The following is a 23,150-nucleotide window of genomic DNA, read 5'->3' on the forward strand; positions in this document are numbered from 1 at the left end:
CATTCTTACTCATGCATGCAGGATGTGTAATCTGTAAATTGCATCATGCTCCAAGGAATTTCGGTTTTGAAGTCTGTTTACCAAGATTCAGGGGGGAGGGGGATGTTTATTTGTGAAAAACATGAAGTTGTGAGTTGATTTTCAATTTGGGCCTAAAAAGTGACTATGTTTTTATATTAGGTTTCACATATTCAATACTAACATACTTTTTAGAATAATTTAGAAACTAATTTCTGTGATACATTCTACACTTAGTACATTGGCAGTGCTTAATAAAATATTTTTTCATTCATTCCTTGTCATTAGTAACAGTGTCTTAAAGATAGACCAAGGAAAAATAAAAAGACTACAATGAGAGATTTAAGAGAAATGACAAGTCTATAGAGTATGACATTAATCCTTTGACAAATGAAGGAAGGGAAGAAAGGAAATATGCATGGACCCACTGTGTGCCAGGTTCTATGCTAAACGCTTTACAAATATTATCTCTTTTGATCCTCACAACAACCTTGGGAGGCCAGTCCCATTAATATTCCCATTTACAGTTGAGGAAACTGAAACAGACACTGGTTAAGTGATTTATTCAGGATCTGAAGCTGAATTTAAACTTAGTTCTTCCTGTCTTCAGAAGTAGCATCATATCCACTGTACCGTCCACCTGCCTCCCATAAGAAATGTGAAATGATATCTTGTGATATCATTTTTTTGGTAGCAAATCTAAGAAGTTGATATTTGAGGATTTCCCTTCTTATATATGTAAAGAATCAGCCTGGTTGATAATGAAAGAGTGAAGAAAATACAGTAATGGTATAATAAAAAGCATACTGGGGCAGCTAGGTGGTTCTGTAGATGGAAAGATAGACCTGGAGATGGGAGAATCTAAGTTCAAATCTGGCTTCAGACACTTCCTCAATAAGTGATCCTGAGCAAGTCACTTAACACCAATTGCATAGCCCTTACTGCTTTTCTGCCTTGGAAGCAATACAGGGCGTAAGGGTTTTTATTTTTTTTTTATGTGTACTACAAGGATTAAGGTTAAGAAAAAGAAGCAAACAGTAGTGTAACCTGTAGGGAATTAATTGGCAAATATGGAAATTTGATTGATTGGAACTGAGTCCTGCCTGGAAAAAACCAAGCACACTGTTTCTGAGGTGATTGATCTGTGGAGGAAGAGATCCATCAATTGTCCTTTTGAAATAGCAAGTCTTAAATATTTGAAATCATTAAGTAAAAAAGAAAACAAATTAATTTTTGCTTTGAGGTTTAAAATAATTAAGATAAATGAAAATATAATTTGTGATATTTTCTCCTTAGGGTGAATTAGTTTAATTATATGCTGCCTTCCATCCTTAAATCCCTTGCCCTCTAGTTCTCTCAATGTTTCCATCTTGCCAAATCCCACCCCAAGTTAGCCCTACTATTCACCTTTTCTGCTCTTACTCATTGATTTCTGGTGTCATTGGAAAAAGTCACAGGGGACAGCTAGGTGGCTCAGTGGACAGAGAGCCAAACCTGAAGATGAAAGTTCAGTCTTTCAAATCAGGTCCCAGACACTTCCTAACTATGTGACCCGGGACAACTCACTTCATCCCCATTGCCAAGCCCTTACCACTCCTATCTTGGAATCAATACACAATATTGATTATGAGATGGAAGATAAGCATTTTTTAAAAAGTGATACTCCTGTACTGTGACTGGTCACTAAAATTTAATTTTGTGTCATTGATGCTGTAAAATAATTCTTGCCTGCTGATTCTAAGTCTCCCTCTCCATGGCACGTTTTCCAAAGTTTCTCTTTTGTCCTTAAACCTCCTAAAATATCTCATCTCAATTAATAGAGGAGACTCATTTTTGCTGTCCAAACTTCAAAACCCTCACATATCTTCTCCCACTTTCTCCTCTTTTGCTTTAATCTTAAGAAAAAAAATATATTGAATCTCTAAGGATAGTCTCGACTCCAAGATTCGGTCATCCTCTTCTATCTAGCAGCCTAAACATCATTGATAAGTACAGATTTAACTGTACATCAGCTAAATTGCAAATTTTATTTTTTAGATTTGTTTTCTCAAAAAACCCTTACCTTCTCTCTTAGAACTGATATCGGTTTCAAGGCAGAGGAGCAATAAAGACTAGTCAAATTAAGGTTAAGGAACTTGCCCAGGGTCATACAAGTAGGAAGTGTCTGAAGTCACATTTGAACCCAAGTCCTTCTGTCCCCACGCTCCATTGATTCACCTAACTGCCCAGCTCTCATCACCTTTTACCTAGACTAATGCAAAAAGTATCCTAAGTCTCCTAAAGCACATGCCTCTGGGATGAAATCTACTTTCTAATGATGATTTAAGATTCTTTAGGGTCTGTCTGGCTCAAGTCTACCTTTACAGACTAATTTTGCATTTGTCCCTTCATGCAGTCTCTCTATAACCAAACTGGGATATTTGTTCCATAGCCTGATTACTTCATCTCCTGACTCTATGCCTTAGAATCCTTAGCTTCAAGGTTCAATTCAGATGCCACCCTGTAAGGGAAACATTTACTGATCCTCTTGGTTTTTAAGAAGGAAGGAAGGAAGGAAGGAAGAAAGAAAGAAGGAAGGAAGGAAGGAAGGAAGGAAGGAAGGAAACAAGCATTTAAGTGTCTTTTATGTAGTAGGCATCTTGCTAAGGACTTTATAAATCTCATTTAATCCTCACAACAACCCTGGGAAGTGGGTGCTATTATTATTCCTATTTTACAACTGATTAAATTGAAACAGACAAGTTAAGTGGCCTGTCCAGGGTCATGTAACTATGGAACTCTGGTCTTTCTGATTGGCTAAGTGATTTAGCTATTGTACTACCTTTTTAGTTCTCAGTAGCATTCCTTTTTTTTAAAAAAATTAATTTGTTGCATTAAAATTCCCAGATATCTTCCTTCCTGCCTCCTCTCTTTATAGTAGAGAAGTCATCGTTTGACAAAAAGATATATATATGTAAATATATATATTTTTAACAGATGAAGAAGCTGAGGTTCTTATAGGTTAGTGACTTGTCCAAGGTCACACAACTAGTGTCTGCAGTCAGATCTGAACCTTAGGGCTCCTGACTCCAAATTCCACTCTCCTTGATAGCTTAGATCAACATGAATGAAATTTGCTTGTAGCAACTCTTTCAATGATGATAAATAGAAGCATATAGGGTACTTTTGACATAACCATGGGACAACTAGATGGTAGAGTAGTTGGAGTGCCAGGTCTGGAGTCAGGAAGACTCATCTTCCTGAGTTCAAATATGACCTTGGACAAAGTTACTGTGTGGCCCTGAGCAAGCCACTTCATCCTATTTGCCTCAGTTTCCTCACCTGTAAAATGAGCCAGAGAAGGAAAAGGCAAATTACTCCAGTATCTTTGCCAAGAAGACTCCAGATAGGGCCATGGAGAGTCAGACACAACTGAAAAGACTGAACAACAACAATATTGCCTTGTACCAATTGAAGTTGTTTATTATAAATATGGTGCCATCTTCAGAGACTCACTGAAAGTATCTTAACGTTTAGAAAACCTTTCGTGATGCTTATATTAAGCAGATTTTGTAGAGTGGTTTAGTTTATTACATTTGTCTTGAAACAGACTGCACCAGCTTCCTTTTTATTCCCTACGCCAATGAAACTGTGTAATTAATTCTAGGTAATATGGAGCAGAAAACTTCTATTAATTGTTTGGACTGGGGATAGGTTAAGGGCACTAATGAGAAAGATGAGCATAGAGAAAAGAGCAAGGATACAAAAGCATCCTGAGACCACATATCAAGAAAAACCATCAGACTCGGGGGGAAGAAAAGCAGACAGAAACACACAGCAGGATGCAATGCGCTTCAGACTGTAGAACTTAAAACACACACATTTTTCTTTGTTTTAGGCAAGACCAAGAAAAAAATAGCCTCCAAACAGGAAGAGTTTTTTTTTGCTTGTTTGTTTTTTTTACAGTAAAGGGAAGCTTGTGGAAAATAATTGGAAGAAAAACTCCAAATGAAATAGCTATGAAATATAAAGGCCATGTAATAACAATAGTAGAAGGAAGAAGAAGAGGAACAGGAAGAAGAAAAAAGAAGAAAGAAGGAGAAGGAGAAGAAGAAACATTTCACATTTCTATAGTACTTGAAGGTTTATTGTTGTTCAGTCATTTTTCAGTCATGTCTGAATCGTTGTGACATCATTTGGGGTTTCTTGCCAAAGATATTGGAGTGGTTTGCCATTTCCTTCTCCAGCTCATTTTGCAGATGGGGAAACTAAGAAACATTGCGTTAAGTGACTAACCCAGAGTCACATTCCTAGAAAGTATCCAAGGCCAGATTTGGACTTAGATCATCCTGGCTCCAGGTCCAGATCTCTATGCACTGCTCCATCTAGGTGCCCGTACTTTAAAGTTGGGATCAGGTAATATTGTTATCCCCAATTTTTGAGTGAGGAAACTGAGGTGTACTTGTGAAGAGTCACACGACTAAGTCAAATATCAAAATCATGATTCTGACCCAGATTTCTCCTGAAGCTGGTTCCAGGGTTTCTCTACTCTACCATATTGTTTGTAATGTTGAGTTTTATCTAACAAAGTTTGAACAAGTATTTTTCTATGGCTCTTTTTCTGACAGTTTTGACATGGGGCATAAGCTTAGAGAAAGACTAAAGACTGGTGATAATTGAAAGCATTTATAATTTGGCATATAATCAAGTAAACAAAACTAATTAGATCACACCATTTTTTTCCTCTTGTATCAAAATACTATTTGGAGAGCGACTGAAGATCACTGGACTACAAAAGCTTCAAAAAATCTTGTTTCCAATCTCCTGTGAAAATGAAGTTTTTGAAGTGTCTCTCACACCCATTGGTTTCCTCATTTCACTAATTATGTTTCAGATTTAGTTGTTTGGTAGTGGTGTCTGACTCTTTGTGATTCCATTTGGGGTTTTCTTGGCAAAGATATTAGAGTGGCTTGCCATTTCCTTCTCCAGTTCATTTTAGAGGAAACTGAGGCAAACAAGGTTAAACAACTTGCCCAGTCACACAGTAAAGTATCAGAGGCCAGATTGAATTCAAGTCTTTCTGACTGCAGGCCTGGCACTCTATTTACTTTGCTACCTATAGTTCAGAACCAGAAATTTATTAAATCGTAAGCTCATGTTGGTTTCCTTATTTTGCTAATTATGGTTCAGAACCCTAGGTGCTTATTAGCTCTTAACCTATAAGACCTATAGCATTGGGCTATCTTTTAAAAAAAAATCTAATTATTTTTTATCTAATGATTTTCCACTGTAGCCATGACTAGTAGTTTTTTCACTTGGAGTTTAAAAAGTTGTGACCCTGGGCAAGTCACTTTAACTCTGTTTATCTTAGTTTCCTCATCTGTAAAAATGATCTGGAAAATAAAATGGCAAATGAGCCCAATATCTTTGCCAAGAAAATACCAAATGGGGTCATAAAGTTTGACATGCCTGAAGATGACTAGACAACAAAAATGGCAGTAATAACAAAATTGTGGGGAGGAGTGATGAAATGTTTCCAGATGAATTTACCCACTCATCTCCACCAGTGTCCTGGGACAAAATCCCATTCACCCCCTACGAGTTCTGGCTCTGATTACCTAGGTGCCTAGACTGAAACCTAAAGACTATTACTTAGCAGACTTTTTTTTTAAAGGCAAGGGTAAAAAGCAACAAAAACCCAAGTTCAAATCCTATTTTCCTGGAAGATAACACTGTTTTCAAGTCAAATTGTTGACAGATCTTTCTTTGTGCTTCAGGCTATAAGACATTTCCAACTAATTCTCAAATTTTTGGTTTCAGTAAGCCCTACTTAGTAAACTCAAGTTTACCAAGGACTAGTTTTTGAAGTTAAAAGGGTGGGTGGGGGGAAATCCTTCATTGAAGACCACTGGGAATGCAGTGTAATATGTACAAATTCTGGTTCAAATTTTCATTCTTTTGTTTATTTTAATTTCATTTTCTTGTGGTTGATGAGGCTCTTAAAACACTTTTTTTTTTTTGGAGGGGAGGTAGAAAACATGCTGACTTACTGGAATCCTTCTGGGCATTATGAAGCATAATTTGGTTCTCTTATCATAAGTGTTCTGCCTTTTTATATTTACTGTGGTTTCATTGTTTGGGGAAAAAATCCTCCTTGTGGAATAAGCATAAAACATCTTTGAACTAGATGCTTGGGATTTATTGGAAACCATTTTCAAAATAATTTGAAAAAAAATCTCAGATGTAGATGAACTGAATAAACAAAGCAGTCCTGAATGAGGCTGGACTAGGAGTTCAAGACTATATACTGTGGGATCATCTTCTCTTGACTCCTTTCAAAGAATATGTTATATTATATCGGAACCTTAGACTGTAGCCCTGCTTGATGTTCAGAGGATTATAGAGAGCTTTACCTTCAGTCACTTGCAAATGCTGAATTATAGTATTCATTGATGAACCTATTTTGAAACATTACTTTTAACTGTGCATCGACTTTTCCACTTAAATCTTCATGCACAAGTGTCTTTGTGCACACTCATCTATACACCATAGATGAAAGCGCACAAAGATAATTGTCATCCTCGATTACCGAGAGACGACAACGACTACTACTACTACTACTACTACTACTACTACTACTACTACTACTACTACTACTACTACTACTACTACTACTTTTAAGTGGCTGATGTCAATATTAGAACTTTGTAGCTTACTTCAGTTCAGCTGTTAATTGGCTCATGCAGTGGGTGCAAGATAGAAACTGATGATGGGCCATCATGTAACAATTCCTTAATTTGCCTTTATTGAGTCTCCTCATGAATATGAGAACAGAAGGAAAAGTTTCATAGCTATCTTGATTTATTGATTCAGGAGGTTTTTTTTTAATGGAATAAATTTCTTTCTAATTTATTTTAGTCAATAATAATGATGGAATGAATGGAAGGCCATTTCAACTCAGTTCACTTAGCTTAAGCTATCAGTATCATTCCCTAGCAACATATTTTTTGGAGAGATATAAAAAAATCTGCCCCTTTTTTAAAAGGCTTTTATTAAAAAGATCTCTCAACCATTTGAGCCCTAGTTGGATAAAATGGCTGAAGAATGACCATAACAACAGAAAAAAGAAATGCTACCATAAAATAACTTTATGTGTGTGTGTGTGTGTGTGATTTTTAATACTCTCCCTTTTTTTTTCTTTTTAAATAGGATTTGTCTAAGAAATCATAGATGGATTGTGGCAGTGGAGAGAATTTCCACACCAGGAATTCCCCTCACTGACAAAATTGCAGCTCCTTGTGGGATTTATGTATTTTTTTCCTCTTTAAAAACTAGGATTTTGCTAGACAGCTTTGTATAGCTCTCACATACTCTAGGCTGGACTTCAAATATAGTTACTTCTATAGAATCAGGAAAGCGTCCTAAATGGGAAATGATCCCCATTGTTTTCTTATAACTTGGGTAGAAAAAGGAAGTAAGGGAAAGGGTGCGATTGAAGATATTACAATTTGGGATGAGCTGTTGGAGCAAGTTCTCTGGGTTTTTAGTAGTGTTTAAAAAAGTGTCTCTTGAATCAAAAAAGGTCATAAAGTTGCCTTTATCTTCTAACATGCTTCAAATTTAGGAGAAAATAGATTGACAACACTTTTATATCCTAATATCCACAAGAATGTGGAAAGTTTTTTATATCATGTAGTCAAATTCCCTCATTTTTCAGTTGAGGAAACTGAAGCCTAGTGATATAAAGTAACTTGTTCAAGGTCACATAATCAAGATTAAACATTACAATGTGCCAGATACTTGAAAGGTTCTGGGAATTCTCTTGGGTAGAAAATGGAAGAGGGGAGATTTGAACCCAGGTTCTTGGACTTGGTATCCAAATCTCTCACTGTATTGACATTGTATAATGTACTTACCATCAATGCTCATAAATGCTTATTGGTCATGTAGCAGATTTCAAACCCTATTTAACTCATGGGGTAATTTTATTATATTCTGTGTCATCATCCTCTCTAACCTTTATCTTCTACCCCATCACATATATAAATTCATGCTAAATGAGTGGCATAAGATTGCATAAAAATTTACCCTCTCATATAACTCTCACATACGATTTCCACCCTTGAAATCATTCCATTAATTCATCCCTCATCTATTAAGCACATACAATGTGGTGGGCACTGTGCAAGTTGTTATGAATGCAGAGACAGAGAATAAAGCGGTCTTTGCCCTCGGGAAAATTACATCGTATGGTCTTTGGTGAAATGAATACTCTCTTCCCTTAAAAAGACTCTCTATTCTGACATTCAAATAATTTATTACAATCAGTGTTAAACTTATCTAAATAAAACTCTTAAGGAAACAGTGGCTAATAGAAAATGAAATAAGAGTTCAAGGTGTGAAGAGAATTCCAGAAAGCTCATTTATGGAATTAGTGTTTAGAAGCTTGGAATTTTATAATAAACACAATTGTCTTTTTTGATAATATGGTCATCCCGGGACCCATATGTTTGTATACATGCACATGCAAGAATTCGGCTCATGGGATTGCTGGCCAGCAATTCCGTTGACTGCCTAAGCTTATTTGTATGAGTTTAGACTTGCTTATTCTTGACTGTCTTGTGGCTGAGTTCCAGAAGAGTAGAGGTTCAATTAATACTCTTGCTAGCCTTACAATCTAGGCAGTGCAAGCTCTAACAATTTATTGGAACAATTTTTCTTTGTCCTCAAGAGTGCCAAGTTCAGAAGAAAGTTTTCTATTATACAGCTCCTTGTCTTTAGATTTAGTAAAGAAGGCAAAAGGATTATTCACTAGCTTTTAAGACCCCATTAGACAATTGTGAGCAGCTTTCTCATGTACTAGGCTAGATATCAGATGTAGTTACATACAGAACTAGGGCTGCCAGTGATAGAGCCCTGAGTGGGAAATGATCTGCTGTTTTCTTTTAACCCATAAATGGCCAGAAAAAGAAAGCAAGGTGAAACAGAGGATGCCTACAATTTGAGATGAGCTATCAGGGCAAGTTGTTGGATGGAGTTTGGGGTCTTTTTTGGATGATCATCTGATTGTCAACCCCTGATCACTCTACTAATCTTCCTTTTGGCCTAAGACCTTCCTTCCCTCTGATTATTATTTTAAAGATTTTATTGGTTCCTTTCCTCTCTTGTCCTCTTCTCTCCTGTCCTCTCCTCCTATTTCATGATCAATCTCTGTTCCTGCTACTATACCCTTCCTTACAGTAAAGAGAAACAGATAACTGGAATGGACCCGGAAAACAACTGTCTTACTCAATATACAAATGGATATACAGCTTTCCATACTTAATCCTCCATTTCTCTAAGTGAAGGAGGGAAAAATATTTTATCATCTGTTGTCCAGAACTAAGATTTGTCATTACACTTAATATGATTTCCTTTGTTTCACTTCAATGAGATTTTCTCAGTGGGAACAGCCCTGAGGGTGTTGTGAAGAATAATTCAATTGTCTTTACAAAGATAATGAAGTAATAAAACTGTTAAAGGTCTTATTAGATTCCCCCAAGGTAACTTAAAAACTTCATATAATTTAGTACTGGAAAAATAACTTGAGGTCATGAACTGGGCATGAATTCTTTCTATTCAATTCAATTGGAAAACACAATACATTTAAGTGCTTACTCTGGGTAGGACCATCTAGCATGGAGTGCCCACATCAAAGATGGTGGAACAAAGCAGAATTTCATTAGCTTAAAAGAAACGTGAAATACACAAATTTAAAGACATCTCCATCCCAAAGATTCATGTGGGCTATTTGTGACTAGCCTGTGGTAGAGCCTTTTGAACTCATGTTGATCTGATCAGCTACAGATGGGCAAATTTGTATATTGACTCTGACATAGTGATGTCATTTGGTCCTCTTTGAGAGTGAAAGACAACTAACCAAGTCTGTGCAGATTGTTATGCCACATGCTATTGGAAGTTATGAAATTTAGATAAGGCACTGCTTTTACCCTGATGATGCTTAAAGGCATTAGTAATGGATAAATTACGTACATAGAAAACTATAATTTGTGAGCTAGCTCCCTAACCTCTGGACTTAAATGGACCAGATCCAATTTTTAAAATTAATTAATTGTTAATCTACCCATCCCTCCTCTCTCCATAACATCTGGCATCATCTGGCAAACTATATAGTTTATGTCTTTTGTCTTCTACTTCTTGGTTCATTTTCTGGAGGTGAATATTCACAAGTTATTCTTCAAATTTTAAATCTGTAGCTATATGTAATGTTCTCTTGGTCCTACTCTTTTTACTTTTACTCTTCATATTCTCATGGACCAGTCCAAACTTAAAGGATCATAGGGTTGCTCTCTATAAAGATCTATTTGGCCATCTAGATGTTACTTGAAGAAATCTTCAAAGATACCTCATATCTAGGTTTTCATAGATATAGGTAAAAAGGTTTCAATAAATGAACTAGTTTAAAGGCAGCTAGGTGATGCTGTGGATAGAGTACAGGGAGTGATGAGCCTGGAATCAGGAAAATCATCTTTCTGAGTTTAAATCTAGCCTAAAAATCTAGCATGTTGGGGGCAACTGGGTGGCTCAGCGGATTGAAAGTCAGGCCTAGAGGTGGAAGGTCCTGGGGTCATATATGGCCTCAGACACGTCCCAGCTGTGTGACCCTGGGCAAGTCATTTAACCCCCATTGCCTAGCCCTTACCACTCTTCTGCGTTGGAGTCAATACACAGTATTGATTTCAAGACAGAAGGTAAGGGTTTAAAAAAAATAAGAAGCATGTTCCTCATACTTATTAAATTTTGAGTTTAGAATTAATCTAGGAATAATTTCTAAGAGATCCACTAAGTTCCATTCCTTCAATTTTTCATCTTCCCCCCAAAAAAAAATTTGTTGGAAAAAAAGAGGACAAAAATGAATTATCAAATGCAACTGAATGAGATTTCATTTCAGCTTGGGGTCATGGAGGAAACCCTAAAATGGAATGTCTGATTATCTCACTTCAACTGCGTTTTTGCCATTGCCACTGACCTGCTGGGCAATTTCAAGTACTTAATTTCTTGAAACCTCATTTTCCTCATCTGTAAAATGAAAACACTAATGCAAAAGTTTATTAAGGCCTTATTTAGCTTTAAATTTTTCTTCATTTTTTTCTTTGTTCTTTCATAAAGTTGAGAAAAATGCCTAGAAGGAAATGAGAACTGGGTTATTTTTAAGTACCCATTGGATCTTTATTTTTTAATTTCCATTACTATCTTGTAAACATATTTTGAAAATCTCTTGCTTATTATGTACAATATAGAATATGTATAAACATAGATGGATTATGGTGTGTTCATTTATAAGGGCACATAATTGTTGAAAGCTATTTAATGAAGAAAGAGGACAGTTTTATCATCCTGTAGGATGAGCTTGTTCAGTCTTTAACCAGTAGTGTCCCACCCTCTAACCCCATTTGGGGGATTTTCTTGGCAAAGATACTGAAGTTATTTGCTATTTCTTTTTCCAATTAATTAAGGGGAACAGAGGTTAAGCGAGTTCCCAGGGTCACACAGCTAGTGAGTATCTGAGGCTGATGACTCCAATCTCAGTGTTCTTTCCATTGAGCCATTTAGTCGCTCCTTTCACTGGTGGTACAAAATAGAAAATGAAAGTCCTGACCTCATAGAGCATATATTCTACTAGAGAGATAAGATATGCATATAATGTACATATATACATATACATATGTAAACCTAAATTGGGTCTTGGAAAAAAAAAGAAACCGAAAGATGGAAATGAAGAAGCATAGGGCACAAATGCATGGAAGTAGAGCTTCTTAATTGATGTATCATTATATGAAACTCAATTATAGAATCCAAACCAAGTGTGGGACAGTCATTTCATCTTTCTAATGGCAGCTAGGTGGTGCAGTTGAATAGAGCACTGGGCTTGTAATCAGGAAGAAGTTCAACTGTAGCTTCAGGTACTTACTAGTGGTGTGGCCCTAGATAAGTCATTTTACCACTGTCTCTTGGTTTCCTTAACTTTTTCCCTTAGCTTTGAAATAAAGATAATAATACCTCCCTTCCCCCCACTCCCCCACCCCCCGGTTGCTATGATGATCAAATGAGATAATACTTGCAAAACATTTAGGACAGTGTCTGACATATAAGTGCTTACATCCTTCCTTCCTGTTTTCTTTCCTTCCCCTTTTCTCTTCTTCCCTCCTTCCTTGGTCTGATTCCTTATTTTTAAATTGAGATAAATCCTTTTAATGTCCTTTGCATTCTGACATTTATAAGGGGGAGTAAAGGGATTTTTATAAAGGTTGGAATAGATTATTTAAGAATAGGGTCACCAGGAATTTTATGAAATTCCAAAAAATATTATATAACAATTTATTTACAAAACATAGAAAGATTGAAGTAAGAAATCAGAGACAGGATAGGGCAAAATACCTAATCTATACACTAAGTATTTGCTCTGTCCCTGGCTCAACCCAGGCAGAGAAGCTTCAGTCTTGAGCTGAAGACCAGGGGATGCAGGGAGTCTCTCTCAAGAGGGTAAGTCTCTTCTGAGAGTAGTCTCTTTGGAAAACCCAGGAAAGGAGTCAGCTCTTTTCACTCACCATGTGTCAGTCCAAAGGGAGAGATTTAAGAATGGTCTCACCAAGTCCAGGGTCTCAGGTCCAGTCAGTAGATTCTTTACCAGCCTCCAACTTGAACTCAGAACTCTGAAGAATGAAAGCAGTCAATAGTTCTAAGCACAAAGAACTCTTGAACTCTCAGAGGAAGTTACAGATGAAGTCCCCACAAGAAGTTGTAACTCCTTTTTAAAGACACTTTATTTTGTGTCACTTCCTGTGCCTTCCTCCACTTTTATGTCTACCAATTACAGTTGAAGCTTTGCTTAGGACTGCCAAGAGGGAAGTCAGTTTGATTCTGATTTGTCACCCATTGCACATGTGGATCACAGACCTCTCCCACTCAGTGATTAAGTGGGATGTTTACACTTTTGGTGATTAAATAAAAAAAATGGGCAGGGGAGTTAATTTAATCTTCACACATTCTATGGTTCTATGGATACCAGAGCTAACTATTGTTTTTATGATATATAAGCCTTTAAAAAAGTGTTTGTTGTAAGAATGCTGGTCAGGTGTTAAACCTGGTTTAAGAATTGCTTTTGGACTCATGAAAATTCTTATAGCAAGAATGTCTACTCTTAGGAAAGAGAGGATCCAGAAGTCAGCATTTGGTCATAATATCACTGGTCTGTATTATATTTTTAATACTTATAACTAATTTTGTTGAGATGGAGAACTCATGGTGAGGAAACTCCTTCAATGAAAGAGAATATGAAATTGTTCTGCAGTTTACACCCTTTAGAGCTGTGTTGGTGAACCCATGGCACATGTGCCAAACAGGACACACAGAGCACTTTTGTGGCATACAATCAATTTGGCCTTACTGAAGCCCTTAAATTTCCCCCCCTCTTTCTTGTTTACCTTTTTGTGGTTCTCTTGAATTTTGTATTTGGACATCAAAATTTCCATTAAGTTCTTGTCTTTTCTTTAGGAATGTTTGGAAATCTTCTGTTTTGTTAAATGTTCAAACTTTCCCCTGAATGTATATTGTCAGTTTTGATGGGTGGTGATTCTTGGTTGTAAACTCAATTCTCTTGTCTTTCTGAATATCATATTCTAAGCCTTGTGGTCCTTTACTGTGGAGTCTGCCAAATCCTGTGTAATCCTGACTGGGGCTCCTTGATATCTGAATTATCTCTTTCTGGCTGCTTACAATATTTTCTCTTTGGCCTGGAAGCTCTTGAATTTGGCTAATACATTCCTGAGGGTCGTCTTCAGAGAATTTAATGTAGGGAGTGATCTATGGATTCTTGTAGTCTTGGGCAAGTCATTGAACCTCTGCTTGCTTCAGCTTCCTCATTTGAAAAAAGGGGATAACTGTTTTACCTTCCTCCTAAGATTAGTATGAAGATCAAATGAGATGATAAGTATAAAGTACTTAACCCAGTGCCTGGTGTTGTTGTTTAATTGTGCCTGACTCTTCATGACCTTGTGGACCCTAAAAGCTTTTCTTGGGAAGGATACTCCAGTGGTTTGCCATTTTCTTCTACATTGGATTAAGGAAAATAGAGGTTTAATGACTTGCCTATGGTCACATTTGAACTCAGATTTTCCTCACTCCAGTCCCAGCACTCTAGCCATCTAGCTTCCTCTATGTGCATGGCACATAGTAAGTGCTATATAGGTGTTAGCTGCTCTTATTATTATTGTTGTTGTTGTTAGCTCTTCCTGGAATGCTCTCTCTTAATCTTTTTTCCCCAGGGATGAGTCATCCTGGAGTGGGGTAGATGAGAAATAATGAAAGGATAAAAAGTATCCCTAAAAATAAATGAAAACTCATCTATAAATGCTATCTCCAGAATCACTGAAGACTTACTAGAGATTCCTGGAGAATCTTGGGCTGTGATATTTTTGCACAGGCTTTGGTTAATTCTAGCCTGTTGGAAGTGTTTGTTTTGGGAGAAGGGTGAAGTTAATTTTGTAAGGTGAAAAGATGTTGGGGGAGGGGATAATGGATTCTGACTTAATGCTAATTACTGGTCAGTTGTTCAGGGAGACTGTGTTAGAAGGGATGATTTGTTGTAAATTAGTCACTAGCTGTATCGTTATGGACTGAAAGTTTAGAACTCTGCTGTAAAGGTGCCAGGCTCCCCAAACCCTCAGGACTGATGGCCTCACTTGGTGACAGCTCTAAGAAGACCCAGATCAATCACACCATGTGTGACTGACTATAAGACTTCTATAATGAGATCAGTATTTTTCATTATAATTCTGAGGCTTTCCCCATTTTGGTTTGAAAACATGGAGAATCTGGATCGTTAGACAGGTTATCAATGCTTTCTCAGCTGCAAGATCTGAAATACTGCCAAGGCTACTAATACCAAGAAGATATACAACCTGGCAGGCAGCATCAAGCTTTCTGCCTGTATCTGCTTTACAAACTCCAACTTTGAATCTAATGTGGCAGAGAAAAAAAAAGTCTTCTTATTATACAGTTGACCCCAAAGCAAAACAACCCCCTCTTTTTGAAGATGAGTTGCTTTCCATTAAAAAAAATAGTCCTCAAAGGTTTGCTTTCTTAGTCACTTTCAATCCTGGCTTTCCTCCATTATTCATTTCCATTTTCAACAAAGAGTAAAGGTGAGTTAATGATTCATTTGCTCCCAATGACCTTTTGAATAACTGGACTGTGATGTATCAGTGTTGTTTCTGGTTTTCTCTCTCATGGGCTCTCTCTCTTTAAAGAAAAAAAAAAGCCAAGCACCCTCCTAGTTTAGCTTTAATATTTACAGGCTGCTCTGCCTACATGCCTGGACGCCTGAAGGGAACAAAACATTTACTGCTTTTCCCTCCCCTGAGTTAGTGAGCTATTTGATCCTGCCCCATTCCTTCCTTGACTTTGCATCACACTTAGACTTGACTGGTTTGGAATCCTGCAAGAGGTTTCCTGAGGATCTGCTGATCAAACAGAGAAGATGGATTCAGATTCAGACTCGCCTTTTAACTACTCGTGGCCTTCATTTCCCAAAATGAAGATTCGAAGGAGGGCATCCAGACAAGGTAGATGAGCTGCAGTGGCTATTGCTGTTTCTTAAAGATTAAAGGCAAACATCTCCACATAGGTATCGCTTCTTGTCGCCTTTGGCATACCATTTTCTGGCTTGTTACACAGGTAACAGGTCCGTAGGGAGCTACTTTTACGCAGCCAATTTTGTCTAGCCTTTTGGGATAAATTGGATCCTTCCCTTTCCCTCTGCTCCTTGGGATCTGCCTTGGATTCCTGGACTATTATGTTATCCATCGACTTTTATTTAGGGGGGTTCAGCGGGCAAAGTAGATGTTTTGGACTCTGGCACAGTTACTCTGGGAGCTGCTGAGTAAGGTTTTTAATCTTCTCTGCACTAATGCCTAGACAACTTTCTGTGGAGAGTTAGTACGTAAGGTCTATGAGATTTGGATTTTAATTTAGAATGTGAATTGCCAGCTTTGGGGGGGGGGCTTCCACTTAAAGAAAGTTCTTGGTTCAGCCTGACCCATGTGCCTTTGGGAATTTTACAGATGTCGTGAGGAGAGCCTTCCATAAATTTCAACACGAATTCTTCCAGCTAAGTCATAGGGGTTGGAGGTATTTTAAACACGTCACCACTGAGTATGTCGTTTTTTTAAGCCAAAAGAACAAAGAAAAACTAACTCGTACTGTAATAAACCACTGGCTTTTACATCGCTCCTCAACTAAGTACAAGCCACCTTTGTTGTAATTCAGTCCTTAGAAACGGAGCATGGGGTCTGGGGGGAGGGGAGACCAGGGCGTGGTATGCCGAGTGGTTTTCCTTGAGCATGCCCAAAAAGGTGATGTGGTGAAAAACAGGTTTCTATTTTATAGACCCACAAAGCCATGTCTTAGTCAAAATGTTTTGGGTTGCTTTAGGGGGTTCAAAATGGAAGCCTAGAAAGTTATTGGAAACTCTTTCTTTCCTTCTCCAGTGCAGATATTTTTGTTGTTTGAAGCATGATAGATTTAGAGTGGGGAAGGATCTTTAAAAAGTCATCACTCCAACTTCATTTTGCTGATGAAAAAACAGAGTTCTAGGGAAGTTAAGTGACTTGCCCAAGGTCACACAAGTGGTACCTGATAGAGATGGAATTAGAAACCAGGTCTTCTAACTAAAAATCCAGAATTCTTTCCATCTTAAGTGGCTATTTCTGTTCTTCAAAGTAGAAAGTAGAACAAAATGAAAAGTGGGAGAGAAGCTTACCAGTCTTTATACAATAAGAAGCTAAAAACACAAATATATTAAGGAATAGAAAACAGGTGGATGTAAATTTCTGATATTAGCACATTTGTGACACATAGTTGGCACTTAATAAGTGCTTGCCCCCTTTTCCTTCCCTTTCTCTCTCCAAACAACCTGCTCTGCCATTTAAAACCAAATTTTGCTCATGAACATAATGGAGTTCTTTTTCTTAGCTTCAGTTGGAGCCTAGTTATTAGTAGAGAGAGAATTTTCAGTTCACTCACGTGTCTATGGGGCTTTTAGGCACAAAGAACACTTTCCTTACAAGTCTGTGAAAGAGTATTGCTATCCTCTTTTTTGTAGATGAAGAAATTCCAGAGAAGGCAAGTGAGCATCAAGCTAAGTATTATAACAAAAGTTGCCAGTGTAGGCATTAGGTGAGGAAAACGTTCTGCTTTCCCTGTAAGTTCAAGAGCTTGTCTCGTTGCTGGGAGAACTAACCTTGGCCCCTAAATAGAGTGAGTACTTTCCTCTATGGTGGGAGTATTCTTTTTCTCCTCCAACCTCCCCCAAAGTCACATATAGACCTAAAAGAACAACTAAAATTACAAACTTTCAATTAACTTGTCAAGCTTGGACTCTACCATTTGCAATTAATTCAAGTTTTAACCAATTGCTCTTCCTTTCAGGTTCCCTTTTAAAATTCAGGTCGAGCTAGGAATGAGGAATACGCTGATTAATAACTCTTACCTTAATATGATCAGTTGCTTTCTTAGGGGCTCAGGAATGAGGTAGCATGGATTATGGGGGCACCGAGGGGAATGAAGTAGTGAAAAATTATTGGAGGGTATAGAAAGAGAGTAAAAAGTAAGTATAGAAGCATTGAGACAACATATAGAATTTTAGAGCTGGCCAGTACTTCTGACATCTTTTGATCCCAACTCCTCATTTTATAGATGAGGAAACTGAGGCCCAGGGAAGGTAAATTACTTGCCCAGTGATGTCTCCCTATTAGTCAATATTTGCTAAGTTGAAGTATGTTAGTCATGTGACTAATTAATGATGGAGTTGGACTAGAACTCTAGCCTTTGTTTTTCCTGCTAGATCAGACTAATGCATCATCACTCAGCCTAGGAGGGATCTTGATTAGGACTATAGATACTGATTGGGAAGCACTCAGAGTAAAGCACTGGATTCAGAGGTCCTGAGTTCCAATTCTGGCTCTGCCACTTACTCTGTGACCTGGGGAAAATAACTTAATCTCCCTGGGCTCAATGTCATCATCTGCAATGACCTCAGACACTTCCTAGTTGTGTGATCGTGGGCTTAACTCCCACTTAACTCCCATTGCCTAGCCCTTAACACTTTTAAAAATTAAAAAAAAAATTTATTTTTAAAAATTAGAATATTGGTTACATGATTCATGTTCTTTCCCTCACCCTCCTGGAGCAGACAAGTAATTTCATTGGCTTTTACATGTATCATTGTTCAGAACCTATTTCTAAATTATTATTTGCAATAGAATGATCATTTAAAATCAGTATCCCTAATCATATCCCCATCGAACCATGTGATCAATCATATATTTTTTTTTCTTCTGCATTTCTGTTCTTACAGTTCTTTCTCTGAATGTGGATAGTGTTCTTTCTCGTAAGTCCCTCAGAATTGTCCTGGACCATTGCATTTTTGCTAGTAGAGAAGTCCATTACAATCGATTGTGCCACAGTGTATCAGTCTCTGTGTACATTGTTCTCCAGGTTTTGTTCCTTTCACTCTGCATCAGTTCCTGTAGGTTGTTCCAGCACACATGGAATTCCTCCAGTTCATCATTCCTTTCAGCTCAATAGTATTCCATCACCATCATATGTCACAATTTGTTAAGCCATTCCCCAATTGAGGAACACCTCCTCATTTTCCAGTTTTTTGCCATTACAAAGAGCATGGCTATAAATATTTTTGTATGTGTATTTTCCCCTATTATCTCTTTGGGATACTAACACAACAGTGGTCATACCATTCTTCTGCCTTGGAATCAGTACACAGTATTGAATATAAGATGGAAGAAAGGGTTAAAAAAAAGTCATTGCTCGTAAGATGCAACAACCTATTTTTGTGTTAACCATGTATCCCTTGTTCCTTGGGTATTGTCCTTAAATTTTGTCCTGTTGCAGATTCATCAAATGGGAGAGAGTGAAGTCTTCCAGATACTTCTATTTGTGTTTGATATTATTCTGGTGGCATCAAGTCCTAGAATTCTATTTCAGATTCGATCCAGTGAGACTTTATGACCACTCAAAAATAGAAATAGAAATAGTTAAGATAAATAAAATATTAAGGAATAATATAGGGGTCACAGACTTAGAACTGAAAGGAAGCTTAGAACTCACACTGAGTCTAACTCATCATTTTTTCAATGAAGTATCCACCTTCCTGCAACACTTAGCATGAAACTTGCATATATTAGGTGCTTAATGAAGTGGTTGTTGAGTTGAATTTTGATGTCTGCTTCTGTCAAGTAGTAACTTTATGTGTATAGCCTCTTACTGAGTGAGAAGGAAATAAAAAAACACTTTAGATGGTTTATTCTCAAAAGAAACAAGACTTCCTGGTCCCATTAACAGGAATTAGAGCATGCTTGCCTTTTCAGTTGAAACTGTACTTCTAGTTAAAGGTGAACAAAAAAGCTCCAGATTAAAAAATTCATAAGTAATCCTCAAATATCATTATAACCATAAATTACCACCCCATCCATCAAAATCTTTAATAAGTGAATAATAAATACCAGAATGGGTTAATTTGTTTTATCGTCCCTTACTAATTCAATAAAAATGTTATGTGATAACTTTTTGTAATGCACAGCCCTTGATACTGGGCTAAGAAACTGATAAGAAACAGTTTGCCCTAATATGAGAATGTTAATTGGCCACAAATGACTAGGAGGAGGAAAAATAGGGGGGGAGGAAGGATTGAATGACCTATAAGCTGGAGAAGCAGTTCCCACGTAATTGAGAATTTAGTACAATAGAACATTGGGCAGAATTTCCCAAGATACCTGTCCTGGTATCTGATTTGTTGCTTTCAGTTAGTAAGGCAATCAACAAACGTTTATTGAGCATCAGTGTCTAACTCTCAAGGAGCTGATTATTTTATTGAAAATATCTAAAAAAAAGGAAGTCAGTTAGCAATAATACAAGGCAGTAGATGGTAAGTAACCCACAGACTAAGTGATATAAGAGATCAGTGGTAGAAGAGATGATTGTGAGTTGGCCTGATCAGGAAAGACTTCATGGAGAAGATGAGGTGTGGGTGGCTGGAAAGAAGGGGTATTAAAATGCCAAGTGGTGGGAATGTTATTAGCACAGGACAGGAGGAGGAAAGGATTCATAAGAGGCAGAGAAGATTAAGAAAAGCAAAGAGTTGATATTGGTGAGTAGTGGGTAACATCATTAGAAAAGGAGAAAATTGAAGGTCTTGAGTGTCAGCCTTGAGCTTGTAGGCAAAGAGGTTTTTGAACAGAGAAATAACATAATGAAAAGTATATTTTATGAAGATTTTTTAATATATACATTTTTATTGTTAAAAGACCAAGAAGCAAAGTTTTGACAAATTAAAACAATATGAAAGGTGAGGTATAGGATGGGTTGGAGGGAGAAGAAAATGAAGACAAAACCACTTAATAAGCTGTTCAGAAAGATATTTCATGTGTGTGGTGATAGAGTCGTAGCCATGGCGATGGAAATAAAGAAATTCATTCAATAGATATTACCAAAGGAAGAAAGGAGAGAACTTGATGTTTTGGGAGAAAAGGGAGAAATTAGAGAGGATCTACTGAATGAATGAATAAAGAAAGTATTTTTTGAGAGCCTACAATGTGTCAAATACTCTACTCACTGAAGTCACAAGATGAGTCTTCCTGATTCCAAGCCCCAAACTCTATCCATTTCACCACCTAGCTGTACCCCCAGATACACATTCATTCTATCGGTATCTGACTCTTCATCACTCCATTTGGTATTTTCTTTAAAAAGGTAGAGCTAGGAATGAGGAATACGCTTTAAAAAGATATTGGAGTGGTGTGCCATTTCTTTCTTCAGCTCATTTCACAGATGAGGAAATTGAGAAAACAAGGTTAATTGATTTGCCCAGAGTCATGAAGCTAAAAGTATCTGAAGCCAGATTTGAACTCATGAAGATGAATCCATGCCCAGAATTCCATGTACTGCATCCCCTGGCTGCTCTCTCCAAGACACAAATATTAAAAAAAACACAAAGACAATCCCTTCCCTCAAGGAACTTATGTACTCATTTCAAGGCAACCCCAAAAGGGAATGTTAGTAGGGGAGGGATACTTCTTTACTGAAAGTTATAGTGATAGTAAATAGGACTGCAAGATTGGCACACTTCTTTCAATAACAATACCAGAGTAGATTTGATTATGGTCCATTATTCCAGAAATGAGGAGAAGTGTGGTATTACATAGCTAGTAAGTGTTAGAGGACCTCAACTCGAATACTAGCCACTATATCACAGTTTCTATGGTACAAATAATTTGTACATAGATTTTAGGATGCTGAATGAGGCTGCTTTGACCTCTTATCTAAGAGTTGAGGTAGTGGCTAATTTACTTGACTCTTTTCTCTTGTTACAAAAGAGGGTCCTTGAAGGGGAGATATAAGGGGATTATTGTGATATTAAACATTAATAAAAAGCAAACTAATTTCTATCAGAGAGGCACAGATAGCTTTATAAGTCACCTATGAAGTAGTGGCAAAGTTGTGAAGAAGAACAATGTCTTTGATGAAGAAAGTATATGTGTACATGTATACATTTATATATTATATACAGACATGAGGGGAAGGGAGAGAGAGACAGAGACAGAGAGACAGAGAGAGACAGAGAGAGACAGAGAGACAGAGAGAGGCGAAAGTCTGAGGACCTCAATGATATTATACTTGATAGCTAGATTAATGCAGTGATGGTGAACCTTTTAGAGATTGTGTGCTGTGACACACCCTCCCAGAGACCTTGTGCCATGTTCCCCCCAGAGACCATAGGGTCATGTCCTGTCCCCCCCCAGTACTGGGCATGTCCCCCCACTTTATCCCACACAGAGGAGGAAGAAAGCACTCCCATTGGGCTACTGGGCAGGGGAATGGGTGGAGTGAGTAATGGTCTCAGCCCAGGTACAGAGGGGAAAGGGAGTGGCTGAACACTCTGTTCCCCTCCAGCTCTTCTGCCTGTGAGCCACCCATCTTACCCCAGATAGTGGAGGGAGGAAGTGCTCCCATTGGGCTGCTGAGAAGAGGGTCGAGTGATGGGGAAAATGTCCTCAGACCCAGTGGAGAGGGGAAGGGAAGCAGCTTAGGCAGAGTCCCTCTGCCTTTCTAGTAATGAACTGGGGTGGCTTCATGCCCACAGAGAGTACTCTGCATGCCCTCTTTGGATCCCATGCAATAGGTTTACCATCATGGGTTTAATGGATAAAGTGTTGGACAAGAATTGGAATCAGAAAGACCTGAGTTTGAATCCTGCTTTAGACACTTGCTACCTGCTTGCTACCTGTGCTACCCTGGGCAAGTCACTTAATCATTCTTATTCTCATCCATAAAATGGGCGGTGATGGAGGTTGTGATAATACCCAACCCATAGAGTGATCAAAAGAGATAATATATAGCAAGTGCTTTGCGAACAAAGTGCTATATACATACTGGCTTTTATTTAGGAATAATTTATTATAAGGAGAAGTTACATGAAAAAGCACAAAACTAGGAGAGTATAATGTTAAGGCTAAAGGAAAAACAAATTTCAGGGAGGGTGTGGTGAATTCTATGAAGCTACAGGAGGTTAAGGAGAATGAGAACTGAGAAAATACCATTGACTCTGGTAATCTGTGACCTGTTCTCTTTCTTGTTTGGAACTGAGCCGAGGGACTGGCCAGTTTAAGAAATAATGGAAAGTTGTTTATAGATTACAGCTTTAGTGTGTAAAATAAACTAGATATAGCAAAAGTGGATGCCTGGGATTGGAGAATAATTGACCTCTTTCCCTGAAGAAAGACACAATAGAGAGAAAAGTAAAAAACAAACAAGTGAAAAGAACTCAGAAGAAAATTTTGAAATTAATTTTGAAAGGCATAAACTAAATATTGTACCATGAATTTTTCTTTTCATTTACAAGAGGGTAGTTGTTATTCAATATAGTTGCCTGGGTCAGATTCTAAGGACTTGGCTCTTAGAATAGGCATTACATTAAGTGCAGTCTCGAAGGAAAAAAGCACTAGGAAACCTGACTTTTCAAGCAGAACAATCAGGTTTGAAGAACTTTCTGTCTCTCAGTCAATCTCTTTTACCTAGTT

General features: G+C 37.6%; 1 protein-coding gene across 12 annotated transcripts in view; it reads left to right on the plus strand.

Annotated features, from left to right (window-relative positions):
• The window catches only part of ARHGEF28 (Rho guanine nucleotide exchange factor 28), a 373,512-nt gene that overhangs the window by 202,785 nt on the left and 147,577 nt on the right, over positions 1 to 23,150 (plus strand). Inside the window, exon 1 of one of the 12 annotated variants that reach the window (XM_056824752.1) lies at positions 12,101 to 15,620. The exons of 10 other annotated variants lie outside the window; for them this stretch is intronic. In XM_056824752.1, the coding sequence (XP_056680730.1) occupies positions 15,536 to 15,620 (85 nt within the window). In that variant the 5' untranslated portion in view covers positions 12,101 to 15,535. Of the gene's footprint in view, positions 1 to 12,100; positions 15,621 to 23,150 lie in introns of those variants that run through there. One more of the 12 variants, XM_007486525.3, reaches the window with a different exon arrangement.

This window comes from Monodelphis domestica, chromosome 3 (genome assembly GCF_027887165.1).
Source record: "Monodelphis domestica isolate mMonDom1 chromosome 3, mMonDom1.pri, whole genome shotgun sequence".
In the NCBI taxonomy this organism is placed as follows: domain Eukaryota; kingdom Metazoa; phylum Chordata; class Mammalia; order Didelphimorphia; family Didelphidae; genus Monodelphis; species Monodelphis domestica.